Source organism: Mesoplodon densirostris, chromosome 8 (genome assembly GCF_025265405.1).
Source record: "Mesoplodon densirostris isolate mMesDen1 chromosome 8, mMesDen1 primary haplotype, whole genome shotgun sequence".
NCBI classification, from domain to species: Eukaryota; Metazoa; Chordata; class Mammalia; order Artiodactyla; family Ziphiidae; genus Mesoplodon; species Mesoplodon densirostris.
In genome coordinates, this window is record NC_082668.1 from 88,448,614 (window position 1) to 88,462,236 (window position 13,623).

Here is a 13,623-nt window from a genome sequence, read left to right on the forward strand (position 1 = left end):
GCTTAGCAACGACGCCGGAAGTGACAACAGTCGTCGCCGAGGAACGAAGAACGCGCCGCTGTGGGCTGTGGTGCCGGAGAAGGGAGGCTGCGCCTGCGCGGGAAGTCAAGGCCAGGCGTGCGAGTGGGGCGGTCCTCCCCCGCAGGCGTCCGGAGTGGGCCGGAGGACAGATCCCTCAGAAGCGGCGCCGAGGCCAGAACCGCTGCGGGTCTCTGGCCTGGGTCAGTGACGAGCCCTGGGACCCGGCTGGGCCCGGCCTGGTGGTCCCATCGGCATCCAACGTGAACCTCTCGGGGAACGACACCCGACTAGGTCCCTGCCCCTGGTTTCGGGATGTACCCGGCAGGTGTGCGGGAGAGCGAGGCCTGGGCTTGGCGTGTGTGACCCACAGACCTCGCGGGGGAAGGTGAACGGCAAAGCCCTCTTCCCTCAACTATAGAAACTCAGGGATTAATTGACAGAAAATCTGTTTTTAAATACTTTGGTTTCTAACGCATGATCTGGGCTAGATGGGGCTTAGTTTTCTTTTTCTTTTTTTAAATCGCAATGTTAAAACTTGGATTATAACATCCATGTTAGGGCCTTTAAGATATCTTTAATTGCTCGGTAAATACAGTATAGTAAATTGAATGTATTTGGAGGACCAATCAGACCTCTAAGGACACAAAACCCTGTTAAGAGTGAATATGGGCTACGTTTCAAAAGATCCTTTTCTAACACGTCGAGGTACAAATGATTACATTACAAGGTAGTTGGCTATGACACATACACATTAGGCATCAAACTGGAGTTGCTCAATATGAAAGGAGGTAAGATTTTTAATCACTGAAGTTCTAACACATAGTTGTACTGTTTTTCTTCAGGTTTTCTATCAGATGATCCATCGTAATAATGCTGGTAAGTATGAAAGGATTAATAAAATATTTGTTGGCAAAAATATAGTTTTTGCACATACAACATTGGTGGTTTTTTGGAATCATAGTTTTAAAAATGTTGGGCTTCCCTGGTGGCACAGTGGTTGAGAGTCCGCCTGCCGATGCGGGGGACACGGGTTCGTGCCCCGGTCCGGGAGGATCCCACATGCCGCGGAGCGGCTGGGCCCGTGAGCCATGGCCGCTGACCCTGCGCGTCCAGAGCCTGTGCCCCGCAACGGGAGAGGCCACAACAGTGAGAGGCCCGCGTACCGCAAAAAAAAAAAAAAAAAAAAAAAAAAAAAAGTCAAGACCTGGGAAGAGTCAGAGATTTTACCCTACTTGCATGCTAACAACTTAGGCTGCCACCGTTCTGTAGAAGATGCAGACCCCTAGAACAGTGATGAATTACAGCAGTAGCAGTAGCCAGAATATCAGTAATTTTTCCCCAGTTGCCACAGGATGATGCAAAGAGTTCCAGAAGTCACCTGCACATGGAGTGTGTTGCATTACAGGACAGGAACTCTGAGCTTAGGGCATCCAGATCTTTACTATAATGGACAATAAGCATGCCTTTCAAGACTGTTCACTATACATACATTTTTTAAAATAAATTTATTTATTTTTTTACTTATTTATTTTTGGCTGCGTTGGGTCCTCGTTGCTGTGCGCGGGCGTTCTCTAGTTGCAGTGAGCTAGGCTACTCTTCTTTGTGGGGCGTGGGCTTCTCATTGTGGTGGCTTCTTTTGCTGTGGAGCACGGGCTCTAGGTGTGCGGGCTTCAGTAGTTGTGGCACGTGGGCTCAGTAGTTGTGGCTCACGGGCTCTAGAGCACAGGCTCTGTAGTTGTGGCGCATGGGCTTAGCTGCTCCACAGCATGTGGGATCTTCTTAGGACCACGGCTGGAACCTGTGTCCCCTGCATTGGCAGGCGGATTCTTAACCACTGCGCCACCAGGGAAGCCCTTACATACATTTTTGAGACAATAGTCCAGAGCAAAGGCCAGTGAGTACCTTGCTTGTAAGATATGCAGAGCCACTAGAGACCCATGGAGATTACCTCCTAACAAAAATTCTGTGGAATTTTAACTAAATTGGTTACAAAAATTATTGAATCTTATAATATTTGGTGTCAGTAATTTGCCAGTTTGGCGTAGTGTTCAGGTATCATTTGACTTACAACACTTGGTTCTAACTCTAATCCATGGATCTTTACAGCCAAGTGTATCTAGAATTAGTTATTTACCCTCTATGGCCACCACTCATTTTTTTTCTTTGTTGTGAAATTAAGAAGGTAGAATATGCACTTTGATCTGAAACAGAGCTTAAATTATTCCGGGGAAAATATTTTATTACAAAATCAGTGTAGGAAAAGAATGCACTGCAATTGATGCTACCACTGTATACAGACATTTCTTTTTTAAAAACAAAAATGAGATTATACTGTAAACACTGTTTTGTGACTTGTTTGTTTAATTTGAACATCTTAACCTTTTACTCACTAAATAAATGGTCTGTTATATGGCTATCATGTACATATCTTATTTAAGCAATCCCCTATTCTTGGATGTCTATGTAGTTTCTAGTTTTCATTATTGTAAAAAAGCACATAGGCTATTGTTAGACCCTGGAAACATTGCAGACATACAAAATATATACTTTTCATGCTTCCGGAGAGAACAGTTAATAACTGCTTCTGGTATTTTAACAAACTGATTTCAAAATAGATTCACTTTCACTAAATCTTTCTACACATCCTTAATTTTTGGAGACATTTTTATTTCAAGTACAGCACTAAATCTTTGAAAGTTTATTGACAACAGAATGTGGTATTTGTCTATTATTTAATAAGTAAAAAGAAAAATTGGAATCTGGAAATCTTAACATAATCAGCCTAACACCTGTGATTTTATCCCCTGAATAAGAGCTTATATTCACATAACATTCCCTGTTTTGTATTTAAGGTTTTTGTTTAAACAAAATTTTATTCCTCCCATTGCCGTAGGTGCTTTTCTGATGTAAGAGAAAACGTATTAGAAAACGTAAATTTTTAAATATCTTAAATACTTTTATTAATTTTAGGAGTTAAGGAGTCTCCATTCCTTTGCTTGGAACCAGAAGACTTTTTCCCCTGCATGTAGAGTAGGAGTAATGTTGGTTAGAAACTGGCTGGTGTTTAAAACTGAAGATTGTCATGACTGTTTAACCTAAGCTCCATGCTGAAGTAAGATTAATTGTCTTGGAAATACTAAATTGGGTAAGTACTTTAAATAAAGGTTTATGTTGAGTGGTGGGAAAAACTAATGGAAAAAGATCTGAAATTAAGAAAAGTACACTTGTAGATAGAAATTAATAGTCAACAGTGGAACTAAGTTAACAGTTGGAACTTCAGGCTTATGATACATCTTATTTGGAGGTTAATAGTGAAGGAATTTTAGTAACTTGTGGCTGATTAAGTCTAGGCTTGAAACACTTTTCAACCAACAATGAGTTACATTTGAAAAAAATTTTTTTAATTATGTATAAATTCAGAATGCCTAAAAAGCATTTTAATTTAAAATGTGCTTTGGTGCATTACCAATGTGATTGTCAACTGCACTTTATTGCTATTTATTACATTGTTTCTGTGGGAAAGTGATTTCTGCACTTAAATCTCTGGAAGGCAATTAGGGACACCTGGATTAGACATTTAGAGATTCATGGATCCAGGGTATCAGAATACTCTGTACCATCTAAATTCATACAACAGGAGATACGTCCTCTAGGTTAGTTATTCTCCAGATATTCTAAATTGAGAGGCAAAAAATACTTACTCTTATATGAGTCGTGAGCTCATTCTCTTTTTCACCTACTGGATATCTATCATTATAAACCAGAGAATACATGTAGATAAATGCCATGTTTTCTTTTTTTTTTTTTTTTTTGGCTGCATCAATCGGGTCTTATGTGCAGCACTCGGGATCTTCATTGCGGCATGTGGGCTCCTCGTTGTGGCGCACAGGCTCTCTAGTTGTGGTGCACAGGCTCCAGAGTGCTTGGGCTCTATAGTTTGCGGCACATGCATTCTCTAGTTGTGGCCCCCGTGCTCAGCAGTTGCAGTGCGTGGGCTTAGTTGCCTCGCAGCATGTGGGACCTTAGTTCCCCGACCAGGGATCGAACCTGCATCCCCTGCATTGGAAGGTGGATTCTTAACCACTGGACCACCAGGGAGGTCCCCCATGTTTTCTATTTTTAATTGATCTCTTCTTTTTCTTATTGGTGGGGTTCTTCACTTTTCATTTTAGGGTTTCTTGCTAAAACTTCAGAATGGTTGTAAAGTAGATCACAGATGGTTAGTGTGTACTTCGAGATTAATGAATGTTTTCATGTTATTAAACATCTTTTCATCAAAATGACCTACTTAATATTTTATTTTTAAACTGATTAATAGTCGTTATTCTATTTCTTAGGCACTAGAGTGTATTACTAAAGCACGAACTTTGGAGTCAGGCAGACCTGAGTCCAAATTCTAGCTCTGCCATTTAACTAATACTTAACCAACTTAATTAATACTTAAGCTCCAGTTATATATCTTTAAGATGAGGATAATAATAATTCCTACTAAATGGGTTTATGACAGATCATGAGATTGTAAGGTTCTTAGTCCAGTATCTGGCATATAGTGATATCTATAAAAATATCAGTTACTCTTTAAAAAAAGATTTTTTTTTTGTTTACAGACACTAATTGTAGCTTTTCCTGGGAATTCTGTATAATTATCTTTTTTACATGATAATTTTCATTTATACCATCTGTTGATTCATTCCTTTTCTCTTGAGATTTAAGTTAATGATCTTCATTATCTATTAATGAAAACAGAGACTTGAGTAATTGTCATATCAAAAGCAGTGTGATTATTCACATATATCCAGATTATTTGGTACTCCAGAGCTAAACCATCTAGAGAAAATATAAATAAATATGAAAATTGTTAACAAAAGTTACTTCTAGTGTGGAAGAATTTAACTGACCTCCAGTTCAAGTAATTTGTTTAGACTTTCAAGTACAACATCAAGCAACCATTTGGTCATAACATTGACAATGATGATTTCAAGCTAAAAACCTTTTTTAAAAAATTATTTAAATTTTGCAAGGTTTCACATTATGTTAAATTTGGTCAGAGTTTTGGTTAGTTCACAGAGAATATGTATTGTACATGACCTATTATTTAAAATGAGGCTCACTGTAAACATTTTAAACTAATAAGTTTGTGATTGATAATTTAAAAACAATAAGAATGACTAGCCTACATTTTTTTCTGTCTTATAGCTTTTCTAAAAGTATAAGGGAATAATTGTTTCATTACTTCTCTCATTGGATTGCTCTCTAGTTTAATTCTGAGTGCTCAAAAAATCACCCCCTCAGGAACACAATAATACCCTGAGTATCCTTTTTATATGTTCTGTTTTCCATTCATTTAACATACTCAAATATGAACTTTGCTTCTTAGGAAAAAGTGCTTAAATGGTAGTCTTAGAATGCTTAGTCATTTTAACTTGTTTATATTCACCCTTTGTTTCAGCAGATTAAGAGTAATTTTGTTAAATAGATACTATAGCTAGATATGTAGAACCGAGTATGTTTAGGGAATAATATTTCTTCTTTTCCAGGGTAACCCAAATCTGTTTCTGGAACCATGAAAATTTTGTTGGTTTTTGACTTTGACAATACAATCATAGATGATAATAGCGACACCTGGATTGTACAATGTGCTCCAGAGAAAAAGCTTCCTATTGAACTACAAGATTCTTATGAAAAAGGATTTTGGACAGAATTTATGGGCAGAGTCTTTAAGTATTTGGGAGATAAAGGTATAAGAGAAGATGAAATGAAAAGAGCAATGATATCAATGCCTTTCACTCCAGGGATGGTGGAACTTCTAAACTTTATAAGAAAGAACAAGGATAAATTTGACTGCATCATTATTTCAGATTCAAATTCAGTCTTCATAGATTGGATTTTAGAAGCTACCAATGTTTGTGACGTGTTTGATAAAGTCTTTACAAATCCAGCAGCTTTTGATAGCGATGGTCATCTCACTGTGGAAAATTATCATGCTCATTCTTGCACTAGGTGCCCCCCAAATCTTTGCAAAAATGTAGTTTTGGTAGAATTTGTAGGTAAACAGTTACAACGAGGAGTGAATTATACACGAATTGTTTATATAGGTGATGGCGGAAACGATGTCTGTCCAGTAACCTTTTTAAAGAAGAATGATGTTGCCATGCCACGGAAAGGATATACTTTACAGAAAACTCTTTCTAGGATGTCTCAAAATCTTGAGCCTATGGAGTCTTCTGTTGTATCTTGGTCTTCAGGTGTTGAAATAATTTCTCATTTACAATTTCTAATAAAGGAGTAATACGCCAATAATTGAAATGTGTATCAGTTAAGACTAAATACAGCAGCATAAAACTAAAACCCCAAATAACAGTGGCTTTAAAAAAAGAAAAAAAGTTTTCCCTCTCACTTAGAAGAATTTCAGAGTTAAGTATCTCAAAGTTTCTGTGTTGCTCTACCAACCTCAGCACTTGACTTCCAATTTATGATCCAAGATTGCTGTTCAAGCTCCTTCCCTCACATCAACTTTCTGGCCAACAAGGAGGACAGTGAGAGAGAAGGTTGCATCCTCATTTAAATTTCACTGGCCAATACTTAGTCACGATGCTCCTTCCTAACTGTAAGGAAGGATGAAAAATATAGCTTTTATTTCAGATGGTCATATGCCTGGGAAAAATGGAAAAAAGTAGAGTACAAAACTGAGGTAAGTGCAACTAGTGGACTCTACCAAAGATGGTTAATAGGTAGCTTATATTTTTAAATTTATTCCCAGAGAGAATAGTCTTATATTTTACTTTCTTTGGTATTTATTTCCAAAGTATGTCTAGCAGTTACAGATCTTCAAAATAAGCCTAATGCTTAGTTCACGTAAGAATACACTATTTCCAAATCAGTTAATTTTAGACATAGGGATGCAGTATCTATTGCCCAAGTGTTCATTAATTTCACACTTTCCTTTTGAAATGAAATACAAATTACTGTTCTTCAAGTATTTTAAATTTATATCATTATTACAGACTGTAACTCCAGAATGCTGATTTAATCAGTATGTTTTTTCTGTTTGGCAATGAAATATTGAGTGATACAATATATAGTTTGTAGGAATACTCAACATTTTAAGAAACTGTTTCATGTAGGGATATTAGCAAGATATCAGCTGACCTAGAAAGTTGTACAGTACTGTGTTAATTTCTAGGCTCACATGTTTTAGGCATAAATATCCCTTATGTAATAACGTTAGGATTTTCTTTTCCATATAGAAAGCTCCAGAAATAAAAATGTTCAATGTAATTTTATGGGAAAAAAATTGGTACTCTATTTTTTTCCAGGTTGAAAAAGTAAACTTTGTTTTGCTTTAAATTAATAGGTTAGATTATGTTTTTTTAAATTTTATTTTATTTATGAAACACTTACTCTTATAGATTGTTGTTCTTGTTTTGTGGTACGTGGGCCTCTCACTGTTGTGGCCGCGCAGGCTCAGCGGCCATGGCCCACGGGCCCAGCCGCCCCACAGCATGCGGGATCCTCCCGGACCGGGACACGAACCCATGTCCCCTGCATCGGCAGGCGGACTCCCAACCACTACGCCACCAGGAAAGCCCTACTCTTATAGATCGTGATTTCTCTACAAGTTGAGGCCAGTAACAACTTATAAATTATGCAAATAAAAAAATAATAATAATAAGACTTTCATTTTTAGTAGTTGTAGATCAAGTAATTTGGACCAGATTTTCTACAGAGTACATCGGGAAAAGCTGATAGCTGAACAAAATTTTTTAAATATCTGCTTAAATACATGAGAGAGCTGACAATAATTGTCGGCTAAGGAGGCACAGAAACTTAGGTAGGGGAGCTGCTTTTCCCTGAAAGGGTTGGCCAATTCTGTAAGTGGTATCTGACATACTGAGTGGCTATCTCGACAGTCTTAATGGGACCCAGGTGAAGAGGTATTGGAGTATGAGGCCTGCAGTGATAAACCCTTCCCCTTACTTGGAATAAGGATGCCAAAAGGCTGCCCATCATGAGTAAGAGTGATTCAGAAGTAAACAGGCCTTCAAAGGGCTGGCAGCTCACCTTTGAATACTCTCAATCCCTGAAATTGGACTGAAGTTATCTAAGGTTTTTAGAACTCCCAGGTGCTTGACTAAAGCAAATCTGAACTCTCTTAGAGGAAGTTAATATCCTTAGTATGGTGGGCAGACTCTAAGCTAACCCCCCATGATCCCTATAAGCTCGTATTCTCTGTGTGTGTGTGGGGGGGTGTATGTGTGGAGAAGGTGATCTAGGACTTGCTTCTAATTAATGCAATACCACAAAGATGATGGGATGTATCATTTATGTGTATATGATTATATTACATCAGATCCTTATGCCCATCTTGTTAGGGAACTCTCTCCCTTGCTAATTTTAAAGAAGCAAGCTGCCATGTTGTGAACTGGCCTTCAGAGAGGGCCACATGGCAAGCAACTGAGGGTGGTCTCTAGCTAAAAGTAAGAAGTAGGTCCTTGGTCCAACAGTCTGCAGGGAACTGAATACTGCAACCATGTGAGTTTGGAAGTGTATCCTTTCATAGTGAAACCTCAGCTGAGATCACAGCTCAGGCTGACACCTTGATTTAGCCTTGTAAGACCCTGAAACAGAGGCCCTTTGAGCTGTGCTTGGACTCTTAACCCACGGAACCTATGAGATAATAAATGTATGTTGTTTGAAGATGCTAAGTTGGTGGTAAAACTGTTAGCAGCAATAGAAAATTAATGCAATAGGCCTCAAAATCTAAACAGTTTTGTAAGTACATTGTAAAGCACATAGTAAAAAGTAGCTACACAAAGAGATATAAATGAACACCAGCAGAAGTTTTTATTTAAATAGATGTGCATGACCTCCAAGTATTGGAGTTTACAGACACAAACTAATGAGAATTTTGGCAAAGAACTGAAAATTACGTAAACAATATGGAACTACTAGAACTGAAAAATAACATGACTGAAATTAGAATCTTTTTTTTTTTTTTTTTTTTTTTTTTTTGCGGTATGTGGGCCTCTCACTGTTGTGGCCTCTCCCGTTGCGGAGCACAGGCTCCGGATGCACAGGCCCAGCGGCCATGGCTCACGGGCCCAGCCGCTCCGCGGCATATGGGATCCTCCCAGACCGGGGCACGAACCCGTATCCCCTGCATCGGCAGGCGGACTCTCAACCACTGCGCCACCAGGGAGGCCCTGAAATTAGAATCTTAATGGATGGATTTGACAATAAAACAGGCATAGCCGAAGAGAGTTAGTGAATAAACACAAGTTAGAAGAAAATATCCAGAATAATGCAGAGAGAGACAAAACAATGAAAATACAGAAGAGAACTTAAGACATAGAAGATATAGCAAGATCTAACATAGGAAATTGGTATCCCAGAAAGAGAGGAGAAAGAAAATGAAACAAGCAATATTTTAAGAGATAATGAGAACATTACAAAATTGCCAAAATATATCAAACCACAGATTCAAGAGCTCTCATGAACCCCAAACAGGAAAATAAAATGAAAACCACATGAAATCACATTCTTGTAAAACTGCCAATAACCAATGATGGAAAAAGCATCAGATAGCTACGGGGGAAAAAAAAGATGACTTTGAAAGGAGCAACAATTAAACTAACAGCTGATATTATTTTTTTCTAAAATGTTTGATAGAATTCAAGGACACCATCTAAGCCTGGAGTTTTCTTTGCTGGAAGGTTTTAACTACTAGTTTGATTTCTTTTGTAGATTATAGGTAAAGGTTGTATAGTTTCCTTGAGTAAGCTTTGGTAGTTTGTGACTGTATTTGTTATCTCTTGCTGCATAGTAAGTTACCTGAGAATTTAACAGCTTAAAACTAAGCATTCATTATCTCACAGTTTCTGTGGCTCAGGAATTCAGGAGCCCTTAACTGGATTGTTCTGGCTCAGGATCTCTGATAGGGCAAGATGTCAGCTAGGGCTCTAGTCATACGAAAGCTTGACTAGAGCTGAAGGCTCTGCTTGCAAGGTGGCTGACTCACATGGCTTTTGGCAGACCTCAGTTCCTCACTGATTGCTATTAGGAATCTCAATTTACTGCTGATTGCTGGCAGGAGGCCTCAATTTCCAACCACATGGGTATCTCTAGAGAGTTGCTTGAATGTCCTGAAGACATGGTTTCCTGCCAAGTGACCAATCCAAGAGAGAGGGCAAAGAGGAAACCACGATGCCTTAGTGACCTAGTCTCAGAAATCAAACACCATCCATTCCTCTATATTCTATTTGTATTCTAAAACAGAATACAGGGACTTCCCTGGTGGTCCAGTGGTTAAGACTTTGCCTTCCAATTCAGGGGGTGCGGGTTCGATCCCCAGTTGGGTAGCTAAGATCCCACATGGCTCGCAGCCAAAAAACCAAAACATAAAACAGAAGCAATATTATAACAAATTCAATAAAGACTTTAAAAATAGTCCCCATAAAAAAAAAATTAGGGCTTCCCTGGTGGCGCAGTGGTTGAGAGTCCGCCTGCCGATGCAGGGGACACGGGTTCGTGCCCCGATCCCGGAAGATCCCACATGCTGCGGAGCGGCTGGGCCCGTGAGCCATGGCCGCGGAGCCTGTGTGTCCGGAGCCTGTGCTCCGCAACGGGAGAGGCCACAGCAGTGAGAGGCCCGCGTACAGCAAAAAAAAAAAAAAAAAAAAAAAAAAAAAAATTAAAAAAAACCCGACAGTACAAAGGCCCACACTCAAAGGGAGGGGAATTAGGCTCTACCTTTCAGTGGAGGTACTTTTAAACCACCATGGTGTCTCTCAAGGACTTTGTCCATTTCATGTAAGTTGTGAAATTTATGGGCATAAAGTTTTTCATAATACTCTCGTATTAATCCTTTAATTTGCAGTCAACACATGGATATCTACTGTCTAGATTTTACCATTAGCATTTTACTCTGGGGACTTCCCTGGTGGTCCAGTGGTTAAGAATCTGCCTTCCAATGCAGGGGACGCAGGTTTGATCCCTGGTCAGGCAACTAAGGTCCCACATGCTGCGGCGCAACTAAGCCTGCATGCTCTACAGCCGACGCTCTGCAACTACCAAGCCCTCGCACTCTGGAGCCCGCATGCTGCAACTAAGACCCAACGCAGCCAAATAGATAAATAATTTTTTTTTAAAAACCCAAAGAACATTTTACTCTGCTTGTTTTATCACATACCTGTCCATTCCTCTATCTATCCATCTTTTTTTTTTCTTCTGCCTTTTTAACATAAGCATTGTTTGTCCCCTTTCCTTCTTTGTTCCCCAATGTATAAAACCATGTGCTTCTCTGGCTCTGATTGGAACTCAGTTATCCTCAAGCTCTATGTGAACTCTGGGAATTATTTGATTTATAGTTCTTGGGATCATTCTCTGCCCAGACTTATAGTGTTTCACCCTATGCATGTGTCTTAGTATCCAACCATAGACTCATGGGGACAACCCCTCTTACAGATTTCTGAAACTCTTTCTCCATTTAGCTCTGTCCTCTCTGGTAGTCTGTCCTACAAAAAGCCAATTGTGCCTCCCCAAACTTATCTCCATCTCCTCAACTCAGTGAGACTACCATGGTCCACTTGGGATTCTCCCTCCCTGCACCTCAGGCTGGAAAATGTCTCCAGGCAGAAATGCAGGCAATTATAGGGCTCACCTCATCTGTTTCCCTTCTCTCAGGGATCACATTCCTGCACTGCCTCTTGTCCAGTGCCTGAAAACTGCTATTTCATATATTTTGTCCAGTTTTCTTATTGTTTACAGTGGAATGGTTAGTCCAGTCCCAGTTCCTCCAGGAACAGAAATTGTAGTATCTCATTTTTCATTCCTAATGTAACATGGTGATTAAAAGCTCTGCTCTAGATTAAAAGACCTGAATTTGAATTCTAGCCCTGGATTGGGTAAATTACTAGCCTCTCAACACCTCAAGTTTCTTTTTTTTTCAATTTTATTTATTTATCTGGCTGCCCCAGGTCTTAGTTGTGGAACTTGGGATCTTCGCTGCGGCATGTGGGATCTTTAGTTGCGACATGCAACCACTGCAATACAGGCACCAACCAATCAGAACAGAAGCACCAAACAAGAATGGATTCTGGCCACAGACATAACAGTTCCTGTGTCTGAATAGCAGCCCTGTACTTGTCGTATATGCCAGCACCTCACACACATACGATGCACTCAATGTTAGTTCACTGAAGTCCAACTTTTAGTCTGTTCTGTTTCTTTTTAAATGTCTGGACATGTCCTTTGCTCATTTATCTATAGAGTCTTGTGTTCTGCTTATCTGTTTTCCTGAGTACTTCATATATGGGAGATACAAACATGTTGGCATTAAATTGTGTTAATCTTTTCTAAATCTTATGTTTTATTATTTCTAGATAATCTGGTCTTAATCTTTATTTTAAAATATAAACGTACCTAAATTTAATGTGTGCCTTATTGTCTCATTAGATTATGTTAGAGTTAATGAAACAAATATACTGATACACACTAGGCTTTTTACAGTAAAATGTAAGATTCTTGTTCTCTAAAATTTTTCCTTTGAAAACAAAAGAATCTCTGTGTTCCCCTCATAGCTAAGCAAATTCTTTGTGACCAGTTTTACTATGCTGAACTGTGAACTTATAAAATAGAGATGCTAGAGTTAAAAATGGGAATTGAAGAAGACTATTGAAGAGAGAGGTAGAAGAACCTGTTCTTCACACGAGATTCTAGGATAGCCTTGGTAGGCAGAATTCTAAAATGGTCCCTTGAGATTTCCCACACCCTTGTGTACATGCCAAGCATAATCCCCAGTACTGTGAATTTGATGTATTTTACTACCATGATTAGGTTATGTTTTATGGCACAATTGACTTTAAAATAGATTGTCCGGTGGACCTGACCTAAACACACGAGCCCTTTAAAAGCAGAGTGTTTTCCTGGCTGGTAGCGGAAAAGGAAGTCAGTGATTCAAAGCCCAAGAAAGATTCAACATGCCATGGCTGGTTTAAAGATGGAAGAAGGCATATAGTAAGGAATGCTGACAGCCTCTGGAGCTGAGAGCAGCCCCTGGCTGACAGCCAGCAAAGAAACAGGGACCACAATCCTACAATTAACTACAAGGAAACGAATTCTACCACCAACCATTTGAGTTTGGAAGAGGACTGTGAGCCCCAGATGAGAAACACAGCCCAGGCTGGCACCTTGATTTCAGCCTGGTGAGACCCTGAGCAGAGAACCGACTCACACCATGCCCAGATTTCTGACCTACAGATATTTGTGACAATGTTCTTCTGTTGTTTTAAACTGCTAAATTTGTAGTAATTTGTTACATAGCAATAAAAAACTAACACAAAAGCTAATCTCAAGGAATTGCCTAATTTTTATACACATCCTATTTTGTAATTATGTTTGGCAATTCATACTCTAAAGTAATGAATCGCTTTTTATTCTTCTGACTAGACACTGAACATCGTGATGTATGAAGAGATGCTTATGAAAATGTCTCTGCCTTTGAGAGTTTCGAGGATGACTTAATTTTTTCTGCTAATCCATTTTCTAATTTTTTATAATATGACTGTACTTTTTTAAAAAGAAAAACAAATGTAAAGAAATCAA

General features: G+C 39.1%; 1 protein-coding gene across 2 annotated transcripts; it reads left to right on the forward strand.

Annotated features, from left to right (window-relative positions):
* The first annotated feature begins 67 nt into the window (after positions 1-67).
* On the forward strand, positions 68-7,228 carry PHOSPHO2 (phosphatase, orphan 2). Of its 2 annotated transcripts, none has more exons than XM_060106610.1 (4): positions 68-406; positions 864-897; positions 2,992-3,166; positions 5,559-7,228. In XM_060106610.1, the coding sequence occupies exon 4, from the start codon at positions 5,585-5,587 to the stop codon at positions 6,308-6,310; it is 726 nt and encodes a 241-aa protein (XP_059962593.1). In that variant the 5' UTR covers positions 68-406; positions 864-897; positions 2,992-3,166; positions 5,559-5,584; the 3' UTR covers positions 6,311-7,228. The 2 variants fall into 2 exon arrangements, with proteins under 2 accessions (XP_059962593.1, XP_059962594.1); XM_060106611.1 differs by having other exon boundaries at positions 68-221.
* Positions 7,229-13,623: the final 6,395 nt, after the last annotated feature.